The sequence below is a fragment of the Sorex fumeus genome, unplaced genomic scaffold, assembly GCF_029834395.1.
Source record: "Sorex fumeus unplaced genomic scaffold, SorFum_2.1 ptg000064l, whole genome shotgun sequence".
Classification (NCBI taxonomy): Eukaryota; Metazoa; Chordata; class Mammalia; order Eulipotyphla; family Soricidae; genus Sorex; species Sorex fumeus.
The window spans coordinates 1,698,862-1,721,839 of NW_026606121.1; the positions used below are offsets into that span (position 1 = coordinate 1,698,862).

Consider the following 22,978-nt stretch of genomic DNA (forward strand, 5'->3'; position numbering starts at 1 on the left):
AGAGATGGCTCAAAGAGCTGAGCATTTGTTGTTCATGTGGGAGTCCCAGGTTTAATCCCCAGCACCACAGGGTCCTTGCCCGTGTGACCCCAAACAAAACAGAAACAAACACAAATCTTAAATGCACGTTAAGTGCCTAGAGGGAAATCTAGAAGACCGAATCATCTACAGTAGGGAGCGGGGCTCCAGTAGGAAGCCTGTTCTAAACAGAGAAACGAGAGATACACAGTTCAGTTAGGAGAGCGATTCTCTCCGCACTGTCACAACAGTCACCGTGCGGCAGCTGATGGCACTGGTTCTCAGAGGACGAGCCAGGAGAGTTTCCACTGGGGGGGGGGGGGGGGGTGGAGGGGGGCTCCAAGATGCCAGTGGAAACAGACTTGGGAAGGAATCAAGATTCTGGAGGGGAGCAGGGTTCCTATCTCTCTTCCGTCAACCCAGAGAGCAAACACAAACGCTCTCAGCGACCAAAGGGCTCCCTGAGCTTGGTAGGCACATCACTCCCACAAGAAGCACGGCACAGCGGCACAATGGAGCTGGTCCTGAGGTTTTTCCGCTTACAAGGGCCACATGCCCAGAGCCACTGTTCACTGGCTACCATCAGCACAGGTCTCCCGGCTCTGTGATGGCCTCTCGTCGCAGGACTTCTGAGCAAGAGGCCACACTGGCTCAAACCACTGAGGTTTTTCTGGTTTCTTTTATAGGTTTTTTTTTTTTCTTGAGTGCCAGGAATCATACCCAGGGCCGCCTCCCCAGCCCAGCTCTTACCAGGAAGCAAGCAGAGGCCTTCAGAGAGAACTCCAGGGTGTTTCCATTTGGGAGTGTCTGGCAAAGGAGATCTAATCCATTCATTTCTTTATTTTGCTTCTGGGCAACCCCTGGCTCTGCACTCCATCACTCCTGGCAGGCTCAGGGGACCATCTGGAGTGTCTGGGCTTATACCTGGGTCGGCCACATGAAAGACAAGCTCCTTCCTTGCTGGACCATCTCTCTGGCCCTGAGTTCTAACTCTTTAAAATAAGTGTGCCTTAGCAGGGCCTGGAGATAATAGGTTAGTCTTGCTATAGACACATTTAGATTGTCCACTTGGGTTGTATTTTTTTGTTTAGCTTTTTGGGTTTTTGTCTTTCGTTTTGGTTTGGGGGCTACAGCCAGTGGTGTTCAGGGATCATTTCAGGTGGTGCTTTGGGGGGTACTATGCATGGAGTTAGAGATCAAACCAGCAATGCTGCTTGCAACCGAAGCCACTGGACTATCCCTCCAGTCCCCATTTTTTGTTGTTGTTTGAAGCCTTTTTCTTTTTCTCCTGGACGGGGATTTTATACTCATAGCCAGTTAAGCTGGGCAGATCCCACCGCTCCACTAGCTCCAAACAAAGGCAGATTACTTACTGTATGCTTTTAGAGGCATCTGCGACGGACACAGTGCTGTCATGGCTGACCCAGGCCAGGCGGCTCCCACTGGCAGAGAAGCTGACCCCGTGGACCCAGCCACCAGTGCCACTGCCACCAAACTCTGACATCATCTGACCAAAAGGCATCTTGCTGCCCCAGGGTGTGCTGGCAGGCTTTTCGTCCACTTCTTTTATGTAGGCAGAAAATACTCTGTGGTGAAGGAGCAGGGAGAGAAAGAATGAACACAAATGTCTGCATATAAAATAGGCCAAGGCAGTTACTTCAGAAGAGACTGCACCACAAAGATACAAACCATGATGGGCAACTGGGCTGGGCCTCAAATGAATGAGGCCCTGGGTTTGATCCCAGCAACAAAAAACAACAAAAGTCCATATGATGATGATGGCCACTTAGGACACGTATTGCCAACTGTAACACCCAAAAGGAGAGTGACAGTAAGAGGGAATGTGCCTGCCACAAGAAGCAGCGGGTGGAAAGGGGTGGGAGTGGCGGGAGGGATACTGGGAACATTGGTGGTGGAGAATGGGCACTGGTGGAGGGATGGGTACTTGAACATTGCATGACTGAAACGGAATCACCAAAGTTTGGAAGTCTGTAACTGTATCTCACAGTGACTCATTAAAATAAAATTAAAAATAAAAATTAAAGAAGTGAAAATATCACTATAAATAAATATATATAAAAATTAAAATAAATAAGTCCACAGGATGAACAAGTTCAGATACACAAACCTCTCTAGACACAGAAAAGTTCCTGGGGCCGCCTACTGGTTAACCCAAGTCTGGCAAAACCCACACTCAACCCACACATCAGGTATCAGAGCACTGTGCCGTACCACGCACACTCTAGAAGTGACGAACTAGAAATCCTCCCTTCCCTCCAGAGAGGCTCCTGCTTCTCTGTCCACTGCAGAGCGTGCTCTGGGAGCACCCCCTCTTCTCTGCCTATTCACAGGAGTCCAGGAGTCCCAAGGTTAAATGGCAGCGAGCAATCTGTCATCAGACAGCAAACCAATGGCAACTCATCCATTTAAGGAAAGGGGCCGTGCAGGAGACAGCCGAGGGGCCAGCAGTTGTGAGCTGTCAGCTGTCAGGTTCAGTCTGGGCTGGAGGTGGCCACTCCCTGCCTGTTGTTGTAAGTCTCCTGAACTCTAGGACGCTGGAGTGAGGATTTCTGCATGCACAGGAGAAGCAGGGGGGCTTGGAACTGCCAGGAATCTATGGTTTCAGTCCTTCTGGGCTGTCAATGCAATGTCTACTTTGTACTGTTTCTCTTTAAAAAAACTTTTGAACAAATAGAGGCAGGGCTGGTGTGGAGGCAAAAGGACAACAAACAAACAAACAAAATCCCTGAACTTAAAAGACTCCCTGTTCAACCTGGTATATTTATTTATGCCCACAGGACAATAGGTGGGGAGGCTCTGAGAGATGCAGGCATCGCGACTGGGCACAGTGAGTTGCCTTCAATCCAGGTGGCTGCTGTCCAGTTCCAAATTGGCGGGGGACAGACCCACGCCCTGTAGGGCACAAGTTAAAGCAGCTTATTGCTGGAAATTACTATTCACACAAGAAATATAGCCATACACTGAGACGTGGCCTGATAAGCCTGCTGGTATAGTTAAATAACACCTAGTTCTATCTTCCAAGGGAGCTAGAATAACCCTGGAAAACATATCACAAGTAACAAAACAATGAAATATTAAAAAAAATTCATATGCTATACTGGTTCTTAGCAGAAGACCTAATCTCCCAAAACGTGTCATGACTGTATCCCCATTTCCACAGCGCAAATCCAGCACACATTTAAACATCAAATCAAGTCAATCCCTTGAGTATTTGTGTATATAAACCATTAGCTCAGTTTTCTGGAACTTACTCCACAGAGCCTACTAAAGGAAGATGTATCCCATTCTCCAAGGCACCGAACAGTCTGTGTAAAGCACCATTAGCTTGTTTTTTTGGCTAAGGAGAAAAAAATCCTCTTGACAAAATAACTTGAGAAAGCAATAACATGACCCTTAAAGCTCTTAGCTAAGGGCCGTGCTTCTCGTTTCACACTAAAGACAAATCAAAAGTTGGCACCAGAAAAGGAACTGCACAGACAGAAGTCAGCCATGTACTGTCCTGCGGTTCTCTGCATTTCAGATTCACCCAGGCTCTTGCCAGATGAGAAAGATGCTGAAGCTAAGGCGGCAGGGAGAGTGGTGTGGACGGTAGTTCCTGTCTCCTCTGCAAGGCCAAGTCCACCCCCTTTTTCTATTGTGATCATTTACATGCAAGATTTTAGCTCCTCTGCAAAATCATAAGCTACTTTTACTTCTAAACAACTCATAGTTGTTTAGAATCTGGCAAAGAAGTGGAATCTTGGAAAAACTTGCTGCAAGGGGTTAAAAAGAAGGGCAGGGGTTACGGCTCCTGCCTCTCATGCGTCCACTCCCATCTGATCCCCAGCACCACACGGTTCCCAGAGCATCGCTGTGTATTGCCCCGGGGGATCCCAAGCCCAGCTGCAGTAGCCCTGGAGGTCACAGTACTGCTAGGGAGCCCCAGGTAACCCTCTGGTCTGTGGGGCGCAGCAACACGGTGATTTTGAGTCTTTACATCCAACCACTGGCCAGGGCGGTAAGAATTACAGGGAGCTGCCCCTGGGCCTCCTGAGCACTGTGTGGGAGGAGAGCACTCCTCTCCCCACCACCCTGCAAAATTTTGGTTGAACAATAAACAGTTCCAGTCTTCCAATAAATTCTCACGTGTTCCCACCTGCATTTGAAATCACACGATCCTGCGGCCAGCAAGACGTTGTTGGGATGCCAATCCAAGCTGAGCACCGTGGAGCGAATGGGTTTCTTGATGTGCTTGCTGACCCACCTACAAAGGACAGTTCATTTCAGTTCACCCTGTGCAAGAAACCACCCTCACCATACCTGCAAATGTGTGTCCGGAGCACACACAGCCCTTGCAGGTGTCCTGCCAAAGGGAAGGACGAGGGGGAAAACTTATCCCCTTTGTCCATTCTGCCTGCAGATAATCAGGGCAGAGCAGGCTGGCAACTTTTCTGCAAGTTGCATTGCTCAAGATGTTTCCAGATTAACTCTGGTGTTGCCTCCTGGGACTGCAGATTATGTGTGTCTGAGATTTGAGATGATGTGTAATTTTATTATAAATAGCAGTCTGGTTATTATTTTTCCACTTTGGGTTAAGTTTGGGTGGTAAGCTCAATTTCCTGTCTAAGAATGACACAATTCTCCCCCACCCCCCAGACAAATCCCAAGTAAGAAACACTAGTATGGAGATTCACTCCTAATTCTCTAGCTCCAAGGACAGTTTATGTATGTCTAAGAATCTGTTACTATTTGGGATTAATGAATCCAAGTTCTGCTCCCAAACTGCTGTTTGAAACCTAATTATGTGGGTCAGACCTCCCCCCTCCCCCCCCCCCCCCCCGACTCAGCGCTTGTGAAACAGAGGAGGTTTGAACCTGTGACCACATGCTTCTAGGTCTGTCCACTCACTATTCCCCTGTGTCTTCCTGTGTCTTTAAGTCATTTTGGAGTATTCACACAGGACAAGTGAAATACTGTTTCAAAGCTTGTTCCAATGACAGTGACTTGTATTCTGCGTTCCAATTCACCTGCAAATTATTCAATTTTCAATGAATAAAAACATGAATTGGGTGCCAGAGCAAATAGTACAGCAGGTAGAGCATTTGCCTTGAACACAGCTGATCCAGGTTCGATCCCTGGCAACCCATTTGGGTCCTAGAGCACTTACAGGAGTGATTCCTGAGTGCAGAGCCAGGAGTAACCCCTGAGCATTGCCGGATGTGACCCCAAAAAAATAAAATAAAAAGTGAATTATCAGAGAGGCAGAAGGTCTTAACTGAGAAAAGTTGTTTCTCATCTGTTAGAGCAAGTCAATGGGTTTTTGTGGTGAAATCACTTTACATATAAAAAAAAAGAGATACATCTTAAATTCCTAATTCAAACTGGTGGCAAATTTACCTTCACTTTTCAGAAAACCAGAATTTCTGAGATTTTACTAAATTATGAATACCAATACAGGACTGGGTGGGGGGTTCCCGAAGGGCTGGAGTGGGCACTTCCCAAACAGGACCAGGTTCAATAAAACTCTGGCTCCCCCAGGAGTGACACCCCCACCCCCTATACTACCAGGTGTGGCCCAGAAAACCAAAACCAAGCAAAGTAATATGATACACCTGTCATAATGCAGCAGAAGGAACCAGTAATACTAAACTGAATATTTGTACTCTGCTATTTTTTTGTGCCAATACAAATACCATCGGTTCAGGGCTGGAGTGGTAGCCCAGCGGGTAGGATGTTTGCCTTGCACGCGGCCGATATGGCCAATCCAGGTTCAATTCCTCTGCCCCTCTCAGAAAGCCCGGCAAGCTACTGAGAGTATCTCGCCCACATGCAAAGCCTGGCAAGCCACCTGTGATGTATTCAATATGCCAAACACAAGTCTCATAATGGAGATGTTACTGGGCCCGCACAAGCAAATCGATGACCAATGGGAGGACAGTGATACAGTGATACAGTGATTCCTGTGAAATGACAATTCTACACTGAAGGGTATTTACCACCTTTCCAAAAGTGTGTCAGGTAGAACTGTGTCATTTCTTACCAAAGAGAGCAGGAGGAGGCTGGGGAGCTAGTACGGGGTTAAGGGACTTACTTCCTTTGCATGTGGCTAACCCGGTTCAAGCCCCAGCACTGAAAATGGTTCCCCAGTGGCTCCCCCCGAGAGTGACCCTTGAGCAGAGCTGGGTGTGGGCCCAAGTCCCCCATCCAAAAAACAAAAAAGACCCAAAAAACAAAAGCAAAGCAAGCTGGAGGAGAATGCTATGAATGAATCCCAATGAATCCTTCTGACTCAGATACAAATGAATAACACAAAAAGTATGACGGGGGGAGGGGGGTCAGCACTGGAGAGCTTAGCGGCTGGGCTGGGAAGTCTGTCTTGTGTGCAGGAAACCAGGGTTCGATCCCCAGTACAGTCACAATACCAGTTTCAGTGGCAAATAAACCTGAAAGAACCCTAGATATTGGGCTGAGGGTGTGACTCAGCAGAGGACCTGGTTTCCCCCAGCACTGAAAAAGAAAGCTAGATGTATTAAGTGGGCAGGAAGAAAACAAATTAGCCTCAGGACACTAAGAATCTTTCAAACCAGAGTAAGAAAAGAGCAACTTGGATGATACCAAGTGAGAAGCAGCATCTGACAGACCAGCCAAGTTAGGACTCCAGAACTGGAAACCACCTCTTCATATTAACACAGAAACGATGTGAGATTTGACTGAATGAGCATGTAAGAAAGAAAAAAAGGAACAGAATAAAGAATTACTGGGGGGAGGGAGGAATGCTTCAGATTACAATAAACAAAGCTCTCGGGAAGCATTCAGTGCTTCCAAAGGGAGGGGCCTAGAAGGAAACAGTGTGGTGGCTTACCAGTCATTTTCTGACTCGAAGTAACAAACAGAAATGAGCCGGGCCCCGCTCCCCACTGCAAATTTGTTTTCGAGAGGGGACCACTTGACGAAAGTAGCTGCACGGTTGATTCTCAGGATCACCAGGGTCGGCTTCCAGACACCGTCTTTCTGGCTCCAGACGTAGGCATTGCGGTCAGCCCCGCAAGTAACAATGCGGTCACTCTTGGGTGCCCAGTCGATACCTGCAAGGGAGACCCAGCATCATTTGGAGTTCAGAGCCAGTGACCGGCAGGAGATGGCCAATGGAGGTGACCAGTGGTGTGGTGGGCCAGCTGGGAGACTGTCATCTTCCTTTCAAACCCATCCTATCAGCACCTCACAGAGGCAGGAAGCTTCCCACACCGGCGGTGCTCAGGGCTTAGTCCTGGCAGGTTCAGAGGACCATAAGTGGAGCTGAGGATAGACCCCAGGTTGGCGGCATGCAAAGCAAGCACCCTACCCACTGTGCTATTGCTTTGGCAATTAACTGTGAGATTTCTACAGTTATCTAACCTGAAGCTCTATGATATATTTTGTCTTTATTTATTTATTTATTTTAATAGTCTTCTGCCCCCGCGCCTGGGTGTTCCTTCCCGGAGCCCCTTGGAGGGGAGCGGGTTGAGCTTTCCTCCCCGCCCCGACCAGGGCTCCGGCAGCCGAAGACCTCCAGGACCAGCCACCACCATGCTGAGACCACTCTCCGCACACATGAAGGTACTGGCAGAGGGACAAAGCCACGCGGGTTCCGGGACCGAGACCTCCAAGCCTACTCGAATTGGAGTCGAGCATCTTCCACCCAGATCCTCCAAATTCCAGTAGGCGGGGGTCACACCCACCACCTGGCCCCTTGGCGCCGTGTAATCCCATCAGCGGCCAAGACTATAAAATCCAGATCCCAGAACCGCGTGGCCGCATTTGCGGCCGCGCGACATCTTATCAGAACTTTTTTTTATGACATCTTATTGTCTCATTCCTACTTTGGACAAATTTGCAGGCTATCGAATGTAGCCTGCCCACAGGGCAGAGTCTGGCAAACTCCCCGTGGCGTACCAAATATGCCAAATACCAGTAACAATGATGGGTCTCATTCTCCTAAGTAGCCTTGTATATAATCTCAGGGCTAGGATGAAAGAGACGTTACTGGGGCCTGCTCGAGGCAATCGACGAATAACAGGATGATGAAATGAAAAAAATTTTAAAAGATCAAGTATGTGACATGACACCCAGACAAATATAACTGCAGTACGTAGAGGGGAAAAGACAAATCCCAATTATCTCCTGGGAGACTGTCTCAGATCCCAGAGATAAGAGTCCAGTCCCATCATACTGGTACTGGCAATGGTATGCACGAAACCCTATCATTAACAGTGCTATAAGTCACAGTGACTGAAAACGACTATTAAGCCCTGCCAGTGACCTGCGTTGTAAATCTGAGGCTTCCATAGGCCTCTTCTTTTAGTGTGACTGATTTGCCAGAGCAGCTGCCAGGAGCCAGGATATATGAGATCACTGGCTTGCAAAATGATTTAAGCAGCCAGGCAGCAGAGAGGCCAGGCCAGGGGAGAGATGCAACATTCCCGAACCCTTCCCAGGAACATCATGCCCCCAAATCTCCGTGTTCACGACCCACCAACTCTTAGAACCTCATATTCCAGGCTCTGATGGGTGACTCATGACACAGCTAAGCTTGATGAGACCATTTGGTCCCTGGTGAGCTATTCCATCTCCAGCCTTTTTTCCCTCCTGGGAGGCTGGGGGAGACTGAGACTTGTAACCACCAGGCTAACTGGCAACCACCCCCACAAGTTACTCTAGGGCCTACTTTGCACGCTGGAGGCCCAGATTCAATCCCCACAGCCGCAAGCGACCCCTGTCCCAGCACAGAGTTGGGAGTAGCCCTTGGGCAACATTCTGACCACATACACCTCTGGGTGTACCCCCCAAACAAAAACAAACAAACAAACACTGTCCTCCCGTTGTTCATCGATTTGCTCGAGCGGGCCCAGTAACGTCTCCATTGTGAGACTTCTTGTTACTATATTTGGCATATTAAATACTCTCAGTAGTTTGCCAGGCTCTCCGAGAGGGGTGGAGGAATCAAACCCGGCTTGGCAGGGCTGGCTACGCGCAAGGCAAACGCCCTACCACTGTGAATACAAACCAAATCAAAAGTCACCCTATAGAGCTAGTAAAAGGTATCTATCTTCAAGGTCCTTAACACTGAGGAAATAAGTTTCTTAGGAGCTCTGTACCAAAAATAGGATGAAGACCAAATATATTTTTATTATAAATCACAGTAACTAAAGGTGATTTCTCTAAAGGTCACTGTCATGGGCACAGAAGTATCTATTCAGTACGATTTAGGCACTAGAAAAAGAGTCCTGGGGATTCCTGTACTTCAGGACAAGATCTAGCATGGATCTGACTAGAAGGTGTTTCCTCTTATCTGACCAAATTGGTCTCATTCACCTGACCCTGAAGGCTTCACCGACATGGCAGCACTGAGAAGGATGAGAAAGGAGAGGCCGACAAAATCTCAAGGCCGAACTAGGCTGCCACAACGAAGGAAGACAAAAATGATCGTCTGTACTTTCAATGCACGTACGCTAGCATCAGATGCATCCATCGAGGACCTGATGGTACAAGCGCAAATGATCAAGTACGACATCACTGGTCTGACCGAGACAAGAAGGCACGAATCTCACCATGCCGTTTGACACTGGAGAAGAATTGTTCCTCGGAACATGTGATAAAAGAGGTGTCAGAGGCATAGGTGTCCTTGTCAACACAAACTTGGCAAAGAGCATTGATTCATTCAAATGCCTAACAACCCAAATCGGACGTTTACACTTGAATAGATGTGGTTCACTGCCTGCAGTTTCTATCTTCGTTGTCTACGCACCAACATCTCATTATGATGAAAGAGAAATCGAGAAGTTCTACATGGAGCTGGAGAAGTTCTATAAAGAAGACCACACCTTCTACAAGATCATCGTGGGTGATTTTAATGCTAAGACAGGACCGAGAAGATCAGCTGAAGAACTTCACATCGGGACCCATGGCCTAGAATGGAACGAACAGGGTGAGAGACTGTCTGAGTTCATCATGTCGACCAAGACCATCCATGGTAACTCACAGTTCCAGAAGGCAGAATCTAAACGTTGGACATGGGAGTCTCCCGGTAGACGATTCCACAACGAAAGAGACCGCATCATATTCAATCGATGGTTTTGCCTGACCGATGTCACTGTTGTCCCAAAATTTTGAACGGGATCGAACCACCGTCTCCTTCGTGCAAAATTATACTTCACAGAGCGGGGAGAAAGGGCTGCAAAGTTCAAAAAGAGAACTCCCAGAACGACCACCAACTGGGAACTCTTTGGCACTATTGCGGCAACATGGGAAGATTCCATTGTTGACAACATTGACGAGGAATACAATCGACTGGTTCAGCACCTCCATGAATGTGCGAGGAACGCCAAGAGAGAGATAGCCACAAAAAAACGCCTGTCTTTGAAAACTCTTGAGCTAATTCGCCAGCGTGGTTTGGCACATGCCTCAGGCAACCGCAAGCTAACTAACATCCGAGCTCGCAAAGCAGTGCAGAGATGCGATCAAGGAAGACCTCAAAGAGAGAAGAGCAGAAGTACTGGAAGATGCGGCAGAAGCTGGGAAAAGTATTCGTTACGCCCGCCTGTCCTTCGCCAACTACAAGACCAAGATGACTGCCCTCCGACGTCCTGATGGATCCATCACATCCTCCAGAACGGCAATGGAGAAGATTATCCATGACTTCTACTCAAATCTCTTTGATAGCCATGTCCACTTGCCGACATACCAAATTCCACAGGATGGATATGTCGTTCCCAACGTTCTCCCTTCCGAAATAAGACACGCCATTTCGTCGGTAAAGAAACAAACAGCACCCGGCCCAGACAAGGTCAGACCTGAACACCCGAAGAACCTGCCATCAGTACTCATCAATACACTGGCTCGGCTCTTCACTCGCTACCTGAGTGCAAGGTTCCGTCCAAGTGGAAAACCAGCAGGACCATACTACTGTTCAAGAAGGAAGACATCCATGACATTGGTAACTATCGTCCTATCTGCCTATTGTCTGTCATCTACAAGTTGTTCACTCGAGTCATCCTAAATAGGATTGGCAGAACACTAGATGAAGGACAACTATGCGAGCAAGCCGGGTTCCACAAAGGATTCAGCACCATCGACCATATCCACACAATAACCAAACTCACTGAGGTTTCTCGGGAGTTCAAGATGCCGCTCTGTTTAACGTTCATTGATTTAAAGAAGGCCTTTGATTCTGTTGAGACGGAAGCGGTCATTGAAGCCCTAGCCAATCAGGGCATTCAAGCCCAATACATCAAGATCCTCCGTGAGCTGTATTGCGGATTCACTACCAGGATCTCACCATTCTACAAAGAAGTGATCGTTGATGTCAAGAGAGGGGTGCGGCAGGGTGATACCATTTCACCGAAACTCTTCAGTGCCACCCTAGAGAACATCATGCGATGACTGGAATGGGAAGGAATGGGAGTGAAGATAGATGGTCGGCAACTACACCACCTCCGCTTTGCTGATGACATTGTTTTAATAACACCAAACATCAGCCAAGCAGCACAAATGCTGGCCGACTTTGACCGTGAGTGTGGAAAGGTAGGACTACAGCTGAATCTTACGAAGACAATATTTATGAGAAACAGCCTCGTTCCTGATGCCCCATGCGCTCTCAACGGAACGACCATCTCCGAATGCAACAGCTATGTGTACCTAGGTCGAGAAGTCAACATGACAAATGACCTGGCACCCGAGCTGCGCAGGAGGAAGAAAGCAGCTTGGAACGCCTTCAAGAACGTCAAAGAAATAGCTAAGAGGACGAAGAACCTCCGGCTCCGGGCACATCTCTTTGATTCCACTGTTCTTCCTGCATTAACATATGCCTCAGAGACCTGGGCCCTACGCAAACAAGATGAGAACGCTATTCAGGTCTCCCAAAGAAGAATAGAAAGAGCTATGCTTGGAATATCACGTTTCACTCAAATGAGAGAAAGAATCCGGAGTTCCGACATCCGTCGACGATCAAGAATCAGGGACGCTGTCTCATTTGCCAAGGTGTCAAAAATCAGATGAGATGGTCACGTAATGAGATTTAAAGACGACCGCTGGACTAGAGCTGTTACTGACTGGATTCCACAGGATGTCAAAAGACCGCGTGGCCGCCCACCTACCAGATGGTCAGACTTCTTCGTGAAGATCATGAACGATCGTTTTGAGGCTCTTCATGTTCCCAGAGCGAACAGATGCCATTGGGCTACACTAGCACGCGACAGGGACAAATGGAGACGTTACTGGCGCCCGCTCGAGCAAATCGACGACTAACGGGAAGTTAAGTGATTAAGTGATTAAGTGACCAAATTTTTACTTAGTGTGTATCTTTGTCAAGGATCCAAATCAAGGGGAGATAGTACACTGGGGAGGGTACTTGCCTATTGCCTCTGACCTGGGTTTAACTCCAGCCACCCCATATGGACCCCCCAAACCCCACCAGGTGTGGCCCAAACATCATCCTACCCCCTCATCCCCAAACAAAAATAAAAGCCACAAAGTCAAGATCAGGTTGTTATAAACCTAGAATAAAATCTGTGGGGGCTGGAGTGATAATACAGTAGGCATGGCTTCCACCCTGCATGCAACAGACCCAAGTTCGATTCCCAGCATGCTCTATGGTCCCCTGAGCAATGCCAGAGTGATCCCTGAGTGCAGAGGTAGGAGGAAGCCCTGAGCACAGCTGGGTGTGACCCCACCCCTCTGCTCCACCCACCCCCGCAAAAAAAAAAAAAAAGCAAAACCTGCCTCAAATCAGTCCTTTTATAGTAATTGAAGACATATGTTTTTCTACAAATATAATTTCAAAATGAAGGTAGCTATATTACTAATCAGTTATTGTAAGTCACTGTCACTGTCACTGTCCTCCCGTTGTTCATCGATTTGCTCGAGTGGGCCCAGTAACGTCTCCATCGTGAGACTCCTTGTTACTGTGTTTGGCGTATTGAATACATCACAGGTAGCCTGCCAAGCTCTGCCGTGCGGGCGAGAGACTCTCGGTAGCTTGCCGGGCTCTCCGAGAGGGGCGGAGGAATCAAACTCGGGTCGGCCATGTTGGCTGCATGCAAGGCAAACGCCCTACCGCTATGCTATCACTCCAGCCCCGTTATTGTAAGTATGCCCCTAAAATTAAATAATACCCTAATATGTTCCTAAAATGAACGTTAAACTAACATTTTTTTTTTCTTTTTGGGTCACACTCGGCGATGCACAGGAGTTACTTCTGGCTCTGCATTCAGGAATTACCCCTGGCAGTGCTCAGGAGACCATATGGGACCCTGGGAATCGAACCCGGGTTGGCCACGTGCAGGCAAACGCCCTACCTGCTGTGCTATTGCTCTAGTCCCAAAACTAAAATTTCTATGGGAAAAAGAGGACTATAAACCAATGTCTCCATCAGTCATAGATCTTGGTGAGTTTAATGTATTGAAGAGTCTACTCGTTCTTTCACTCACATTATATGTTAACTCAATTATCTGCACGATGGAGGGGAAAATGGTATGGGAGAATATATCATATTGAAGCACATTTTTATTTCAAATCCATGCATTACAAGATAGGTCTTTACTAGATAAAAAAATTTGAACTGCTGGATTGATAACCACATCTACTATAAAACATCACAAAGGGACATGCAGAAAATCCTGCCCCAGTTCTTTATGCTCACACATACATCCCTTTCCTAAAATAATATTCTATCATGGCATTTTCTTTTGCTTTTTATAAATTAGCAGTGGCTCTACAATTTTTTCCAGTACATTGATTTTACCATAATAATTTCCTAAAACACTCTATTGCTGAATATTTTATTAATTTCTGACCATCTGTTAAAAAATTGATATGGCTGGAGAGATAATACAGAAGGCTTCGCCTGAGGTCAACACAGACTTGGCCCTGGCACCAGAGGGTCCAGGGAGCGCCTTCGGGAGTGATCAGAGAGCAGAGCCAGGAGTAAGGCCTGAGCACAGCTGCGTACAGTCTTCAAACCAAATCCCCATCCCAAGAGAAAAACAACTGGAATCAACACTGATGCACATACCTTTCAGCTCTGATTAAAATGATCTCGCCAAGATAAATTTTCAGAAAGGGAATGCAAAATCTTGTTCTGATAAAAGTCTAGTTTCTCTTACTTCATTACAGTTTCTTGACAACATGAAGCAAATCTTTGAAACTCTGACAGCGGCCAGGCTGGTTCCACTGTCCCACTAACAATGGCGTTCAGACCTTCATGTGGTCCCCTCCCCAGGGGTGAGGACAAGCACTGGGATTCACTGCTAACTACTGGGGTGCATGAAAATGGTGAAGGTTCATACTGAGTGTACTCGATTGATTAGCTAATAGCGTGATGCTCCCCTCGCCAGATGCTCGGGGGCTCCTGCTTCTGGCTTTGAAGAAATGAGCTGCTGTCAATCTTACAGGCACATGGAATGTACAGAGGGCATTTTTTTTTTCTTTTTGGGTCACACCCAGCAATGCTCAGGGGTTACTCCTGGCTCATGCACTCAGGAATTACTCCTGGCGGTGCTCGGGGGACCATATGGGATGCTGGGAATCAAACCCTGGTTGGCCATGTTGGCTGCGTGCAAGGCAAACGCCCTACCTGCTGTGCTATCGCTCCAGCCCCACACAGGGCATTTTTAAGTGGAGAATAAGACTGGCTAAAGCTGACCATTGTTCAGTCTAGGTGATAGGCACATTGAGGCCCATTACACTATTCTATTTTTTTGCATTTTGGGTCACACCCAGTGATGCTCAGGAGTTGTTCCTGGCTCTGCACTCAGAAACTACCCCTGGTGGTGCTCGGGGGACCATATGGGATGCTGCGAATCGAACCCAGGTCAGCTGCGTGCAAGGCAAACACCCTCCCCACTGTGTTACCGCTCCAGCCCCTACACTACTCTATTTTCATTATCTTAGATGGACTGTGCCTGGAGCAAAACATTTTCTTCTTTTTTGTTTGCGGGGGGTGGGGGGCACACCTGGTAGTACTGGGGGTTACTCCTGGCTCTGCACTCAGGAATCATTCCTGGTGGTGCTCGGGGAACTATATGGGATGCTGGGGATCAAACCCAGGTCTGCCGCACGCAAGGCAAATGCCCTACCTTCTGTACTATGGCTCCAGCCCCCACAAAATGTCTTTTAAAAAGAAGACAGTGAATTAAACATTTAACACAAAAGGATAAATTCACACATACTCAGAATTCCCAGAACTCTGCTCTCCCTGTGATTCCAGCTCATTTTTTTCTCCACAGCACTAACCAATCTTTATTTTCAAGAAGTTTCAGGCTTACTTTATTTTCTATAGTTACTCCTTTTCTGAGGAAATATGTTCAATACTTGATCTCCTGCCACAGCTATATTTAGATTTTTCCAACAATATTTTTTTAGATCTAAAAAAGTCGCCTGAGCATTTGGACATAAAACAGGCCCAAGTTCAAAGGATTCCAAAAGAAAAGCAGCGGAGAAAAAAGACTAAATATTTCATTTTTGTGGCTTTTTTTTTTTGGTCGTTTATCTTTGTCCCTTCTCACTTAAAAGAATTTGCTAACATTAACATTCCAATTTAAAATCTAAGTGTTCTTATTTTGGGGCTGTAGGTTCACTGACAAAGGAACACAGGGGGGAAAATAGGCCAGATCTAACCGAAATAAGGTCATGGGAAAGCAAAAGCAATAAAAATAGACTCAGGGTCCTTCTTTGGTGCTGGTTCCCAGTGCTCACGATGACTATGTACAAGACATTGGTAAAAGCAAGAGTGGATAGTGATGAACTTTCACTGGAGAATATGACATAACAATGCAAAAGGTGGAAACAGTATGTTTTTCTCTGATTTTGGAGGGAGGAAATTTTAACTTCATCAGCATGTTAGGGAGTTAAAGGCAAAATTTCAGGGCGCAATGATTTTATTTATTTTTGCTTTTTGGGTGCAATGATTTTAAAAAAATCATTATCCGTGGAGTCCATGCCCAATTCAATCAGCTTAATCAATGGCTGAATAAACAGCAGTGTTCCTACATTATATATATATATATATATATATATATATATATATCATTATCAGGGGTGGGAGAGATAATACAGCAGATAGGGTGCTTGCCTGGATTGCAGTCAACCCAAATTCGATCCCCAGGATCCCTTATAGTCCTCTGAGTACTGCCAGGAATAATTCTTGAGCACAGAGCCAGGAGTACCCATGAGCACTGCCAGGTATGCCCAAAATAAAACAAATCATCAATCCTGGGTTGGAATGATAATACAGTGATAATACTTGCAAGGCAAGTAGAGGCAGACCTAGGCTTGATTCCTGGCATGTCATACAGTCCCCCAAGCACTACCAGGAGTGATTCTGGGTATAGAGCCACAAGTAACCCCTGAGCATCACTGGATATTGCCCCCCCCGCCCCCCCCAAGAAATAGTTAGGGGTGAGCACACATACTTTGCATATAGGAAGCCTTGTTTGTTTTTAATTTTTAAAAAATTTTATTTATTTATTTTGGCTTTTTGGGTCACACCCAGCGATGCACATGGGTTACTCCTCGCTCATGCACTCAGGAATTACTCCTGGCGGTGCTTGGGGTGACCATATGGGATGCTGGGAATCGAACCCAGGTTGGCCGCGTGCAAGGCAAACGCCCTACCACTGTGCTATCACTCCAGCCCCAGGAAGCCTGTTTTGATCCCTAGCACCGCATGGTCCTGAGAAATGCCAGGAGCAACCCCTAAGCATATAGCTGGGAGTAGCCCCCACAGTACTATTGTAAAACAAACAAAAACAACAACAACAAAAACAGCCAGAGTTGCTGGAATATGGTTTCATGGTAAAGTACATGCCTGCATGGGTGACGCCCTGGTTTAGATTCCCAGCATCACAGGAACAGTAGCACTGTAGCACTGTCCTCCCGCTGTTCATCGATTTGCTCAAGTGGGCCCAGTAATGTCTCCATTGTGAGACTTCTTGTTACTGTGTGTGGCATATTGAATACGTCACAGGTAGCTTGCCAGGCTTTGCATGCAGGCGAGATATTCTCGGTAACTTGCTGGGCTCTCCAAGAGGGGCGGAGGAATCACACCTGGGCCGACCAGGTTGGCGCGTGCAAGACAAATGACCTACCCACTGTACTCTTGCTCCAGCCATAGGAACAGTATAGCAATGAAAGAGTCAGATGCAACTTCGTATCAAAGCATAGGCTTTCCAGAAATACAGTTCATTAGCTTCTGAAAACTACTATAAAACTTCATTTTAACCTTTTCCTCCCCCTCCTTCACTTGACATGTTGTTTAGGAAAACTCAGCTCTGCTCGTCGCCTGGGCCTGGAAGTTATCTATTCGGTGGTAACTTTTGTTTGAGACAACAGTGAACATTAATGTCTATTTGGTGGTAATTTTTGTTTGACACAACAGTGAACGTTAACGGGGCCGGAGCCAAAGCACAATGGGTAGGGCATTTGCCTTGCACACAGCTGACCTGGGTTTGATCCCTAGCATCCCATATGGTTCCCCGAACACCGTAATTCCTGAGTGCAGAGCCAGGAGTAATCCCTAAGCATTGCTGGGTGTGACAGTGAAAAAAAAAAAGTGAACGATACTCAGGAATCTGCCTCAGAGCCAATACTCTGTAAGGTTCAAAGACAAATCCAATAGATAAATGCAGTGATGAACTGCAAAGTCATACAAAGAAAATTATAATGGCTAATAAAAACCTGAAAATACACTCGCCTTTTCTACTAACAGTCTGGCTGTGTGGGAAGGCAAGTGGATAGAAGTAAGGACCAGTGAAGGGCAGACACCTGTCTACTGTGTACTGACAGGCACATGGACACAGAGATCTGCATGGGGGTGCTGTCTCAACACATCAGCCGGACAAGGAAAGACCAGGAGTCTAATGTCAACACCACAGAGCAGAGGGTAATAACGGTGACTGTCTAGGGATAAAATGCTAAACAGCAGTTACGAAGGAACAAGCTGGGGCTGGAGAGAGAGCACAGGGTGGGTGCTTGCCTTGCATGCAGCGGGTTCAATCCCTGGGACGACATATGGTCCCCCAAATGCCACTGGGGTTCATAGCCAGGTCCCTACACCCCAAGAAAAAAGGAATAACCTTGATCTGAATTTAGCAGTAGATAACTCAGACACGTGGAATGCAAAAGCAAGCTTTAGGACAAATACGAGACAGGCCAGGTGAACAGCATTTAAAAACAGTGGCTAAAGGGCTGGAGAGAGTACCGGGGTGCTTGCCTTGCATGTAGCCCACCCAGGTTTGATCCCCAGCACTGCCTATGGTCCCCTGAGCAATGCCAGATGTGGTTCAACCTCCCTCCCCCAAAAATTAGCCTGCAGCACAAAGACTGTTTGACATACAAATCAGAAGTAAGAAAGAGAAAAGATATGTCTCACTAAATCACAGACTAACTTCAGCAGGACAGAGCAGGGCTAGTGGGGAGGAGACTTTTATCATTATCTAAAGTAATATTCCTTGGGGCTGAAGCGATAGTACAGCGGGTAGGGTGTTTGCCTTGCATGCGGCAGAGCCAGGTTCGATTTCCAGCATCCCATATGGTCCCCTGAGCACTGCCAGGAGTAATTCCTGGCTGCGTGAACCAGGAGTAACCCCTGTGCATCTCTGGGTGTGACCCCAAAAGCAAAAATAAATAAATAAAATAAAATAATATTCCTCATTGTCATGTTTGCTTCCGACGTTTTTGGCACATGAAAAAAGTTGTAAATTTGGGGGAGCAGAAATATGGATGTTCATTACTCTTAACCCTCCCCAAGATTGTGGAATGTCTTTTTCACTCCAAAAACAACATGTAAGAAACTTCTGAAAGACACTGTGTTCCCCAGCATAAGGGAACAGAGCCTGGCTTACACTTGCGCATACACTTTCACAGCTGACAGGCTGTCTAGCCGTCACTTCCACTGTCTCTCCTCACTGCAGATCTCAGGCCCCACATTAGGCACATGCTATCCCTGGGGATGCTCAGAACCAGCTGGGCACAAAGAAGTGCTTAACAAATGAGCTCACCAGTGGGTTTTTTCCCCACTCACATTTTCTGAAGAAGACCATCCCAAATGCAGCACCACTTTATTTATTTTATTGAATCACCGTGATATAGTTACAGAGCTTTCACGAGTTTCAGTCATACAATCATCGAACACCCACCCCTCCACCAGTGCACATTGCCCCACCACAAATGTCCACAGTGTCCCTCCTGCCACCCCCCACTCCACCCCTCCCTTGCCTCTATGGCAGACAATTTCATTCTTACTCTCTTTACGTTTGGGCATGACGGTTTGCTGCCCCACTTTAAATGCTTTGGCAAACTTATTTCATCTGGTGACTTAGTGGCGAAAGGCTGGCTGGGAAGCCATGGCGTGCCCTCTCTGTACCTTACCTGTGATGTGGCCGTTGTGCTCTTTGAGCTCGTGAGCTCTCACCCACTGGCTCCCATTCTTCTTATAGATGTGCACCTCATGATTGTTGGGGCTCAGGGCAATCTCTGGGGGGGAAAGGTCAGTGAAATGGTTAGCATTCAAACTGGAAGTGATCGCCACTAAAGGAAAGGGGGGAATATGTTGGAAGGAAGAAAGGGAGGGAGGGAGGGAGGGAGGGAGGGAGGGAGGGAGGGAGAGAAGGAGTGAGGGAGGGAGGGAGGAGAAAGCTGTTTTGAAGCATGGGTCCCAGACTGGGGAGCGAGCTCAATGGGGCAGCACACAAAGCTTGCATGTATGAGGACCCCGTTTGATCCCCGATACCAGATGACCCCTGAGCACCACTGGATGAGGCCCTGGTGGCTCTAGCTCTGCCAGGTTTGTACTCCAGAGATGAATATCAGTATGCATCTCTGTAGTCTCGAATTAGGCAATGAACTCTTACTTACAGCAGCAAATGCATAAGCAACAATAAAATAGAAAAATCGGACTTCTCAAAAATCCAAAGCTCTGAGATTATCTAATTTTTAAGAGAAGTTTTTAAGGTATATAACTTTTAAGAGAAGGTATATAACTTATAAGAGAATGAAAACCTGGGAACTAAAAACACATATTCATGAAAAACTTGCATATGAATGGTCACAGTAACCTTATTGCAAAAGCCAAAAAATGAAAACCCAACTGATGAACAAACAAAATGTGGTATGTCTGTACAAAATTACTCAGCCAAAGTAAGGAATGAAGCTGTGATAGGTGCTACAATGTGGATGAAATGGAAAACACTGTGCTCAAAGAAGCCAGATGCAAGAAGCTATTATACTGCTTCCATTTGTACAAAATATTCAGCTGGGCCAATCCATGGAAACAGAAAGGAGTTTAGTGGTTGCCTAGGACAGACAATTCTGGGGCACAGTGGGAGTGGCTGCTAAAGACTGTCACCCTGGAGTGATGAGAACGTTCTGAAACTAAATGGTGATAAGAGTTGCATAAGTCTGGGTGTATGTAATTAGAGTTAATGAATTATATACTTTATTTATTTTGTATTTTTGGGGGTTTCAAGGGTCACATCTGTAATGCTCAGAGGTTATTCCTGGCTCTGCACTCAGGTATCACTCCCAGCAGTGCTAAGGGGACCATATGGGATTCTAGGGATCAAACCCAGGTCAGCCATGTACAAGGCAAGCACCCTAACCACTGTGCTATCTCTTCAGTCCCCTGAATTATAAACTGCTGAAAGGGTGAATTTTTTTTTTTTTTTGCTTTTTGGGTCACACCTGGCGATGCTCAGGGGTTACTCCTGGCTCATGCACTCAGGAATTACTCCTGGCGGTGCTTAGGGGACCATATGGGACACTGGGAATCGAACCTGGATCGGCCATGTTGGCTACGTGCAAGGCAAACGCCCTACCCGCTGTGCTATAGCTCCAGCCCCTGAAAGGGTGAGTTTTATATTAATGTGAATTGCACCTCAAAGAAGTTATGTAATACTGTAAATACAATCTAGGCTATAACTGACAGACACAATACCATACTTTTTCCTTGAAAATTTTTATTTTTTGCTCCATCCTTACATTATGTTACTTTGCTTGTACTACACCTACTTATAAGAATTTTCTCCATTTCCAATGTGCTGAAGACAGAAAATGAGAAACTCATTTATGCTCATTACAAACAGCATAAATCCTAGTTTACGTTGCCTGCAGAGACTCAGAAGTCAAGCTCACCTCTGTTAACAGTTTATTTTATATTTGTTTTGGAGCGATAGCACAGCGGGTAGGGCGTCTGCCTTGCACGCAGCCAACATGGCCGACCCGAGTTCGATTCCTCCGCCCCTCTTGGAGAGCCCGGCAAGCTACCGAGAGTATCTCGCCCGCACGGCAGAGCCTGGCAAGCTCCCCATGACGTATTCGATATGCCAGACACAGTAACAACAAAGTCTCCAATGGAGACGCTACTGGGTCCGCTCGAGCAAATCAATCAACGGGAGGGCCTTTACCTTACCTTTTTTGGTTTTCAAGACACATTCAGCTGTGCTCAGGGTTTACACCTGGCTCTATGCTCAGGAGTCACTCCTGGTGGTGCTCAGGGGACCATAGGGGGTGCTGGGAATCAAAACTAGGTCAGGCATGTGCACGCAAGTGCCCTACCCATTGTACTATCTGTCCATTCTCACCACTGAAGAAGTCCTGGTAACACTCGAGACCTTGTTTTTCCTATCTGTAACCCCAAGAATTAGCTAGCTTTTCTTCTAAATCTATGTTCTGTCCCATTCACGGCTGACAATAAAATATGTGAGTCCTACAAGTTCATAAATCTGAAAACATCAAAGATACTAAAATAATGCAGCAAAATTAACAGGATACTTACGGGTACGATCCCTGTTCCAGGCGTGACAGGTGATTGGCTCTAGTAAAAACTGATGCAGGGACATTATTCTTAGTGTTCTCAAAGGATGAAAGGCTGTAATGAGTAACAGGGGAAAACCTTTTAAAATGCAGGTTTTGTGGGAGAGAGTACAGAGTTAAGGCACTTGCCTTGCTCACAGCTAACCCAGGTTCAACCCTCAGCACTGGAAGTCGCCTGAACCCTGCCAGGAGTGATCCCTGAGCACAGAGCCAGAAATAGATAGCCCCTGAACACATATAGCCCCCTCCCCCCAAACATTATTTTTCTGGGAATTAAAATGTTTGGAGATAAATAAAACATTATGCTTGCATTAAAAAGATGTCAATATTTAACTGCAATTAAGTATTAATCAATTAAGTTAAACAGAAGTAGCATTGTAACAACTAATATGTAACATTGTCACATGTCAACAAGGGACTCAAATGATAGATTAAAGACTTGTTGGGTTACAGAATATTCATCGTTCCAATTTATCATTCCACAGATTACTTCATTACAAAGGGAAAATATACCTCTAAAATTAAAAAAAAAAACCTGCATTTAGTGTCACAAATAGTGAAACAATCTAGCTTAGTAGGACTCTATAGAAAGTCACATGAGACCCATGTCATCACATACAATGACCATGTAATTTATCAGCCTGACTAGAATCCTTTTAAGAGAGAAAAATCTGATAACACGGTTAATCTCTTTATGGGTATTTATGGCAAGCATATTTACTCTAAATCCAATCAAGAACCAGACCTAACTGCTAGGTTACAGGAAGTAAAGAGAAAGGGAACCAAATCTGGTCAGTTGCATGCCAGGCCTTACCGGCTGCACTCTCTCTCCTGCTCCCATGTATCCTGTTTTGTTGCTTTTGCTTACTATGTTTTGGGGTCAAACCCAGTGGTGCTCAGGGGTTATTCCTGGCTCTGCACTCAGGAGTCAGTCCTGGTAGTGATTAGGAGACCATATGGGAAACTGGGGATCAAACTTGGGTCTGCTGAATGCCAGGCAAATGTATTCCCTCTGTATTATCTCTCTGGCCCACCATGTGTTCTACTCTTAAATTTTTTGGTTTGTTTTAAATAAAGCAGGACTATGCTGGGAAAGCATTTGCCAGAACCCAAGTTC

At 46.4% G+C, this 22,978-nt stretch overlaps 1 protein-coding gene across 1 annotated transcript in view; it reads right to left on the minus strand.

The window, feature by feature from the left end:
• Positions 1-22,978, minus strand: part of ARPC1A (actin related protein 2/3 complex subunit 1A) — a 33,111-nt gene that overhangs the window by 5,877 nt on the left and 4,256 nt on the right. Inside the window, exons 2-6 of the mRNA XM_056128542.1 lie at positions 21,824-21,916; positions 19,420-19,524; positions 6,881-7,103; positions 4,175-4,282; positions 1,392-1,604 (exon numbers count right to left, since the gene is read on the minus strand). Coding sequence (XP_055984517.1) covers positions 1,392-1,604; positions 4,175-4,282; positions 6,881-7,103; positions 19,420-19,524; positions 21,824-21,887 — 713 coding nt within the window. The 5' untranslated portion in view covers positions 21,888-21,916. The remainder of the gene's footprint in view (positions 1-1,391; positions 1,605-4,174; positions 4,283-6,880; positions 7,104-19,419; positions 19,525-21,823; positions 21,917-22,978) is intronic.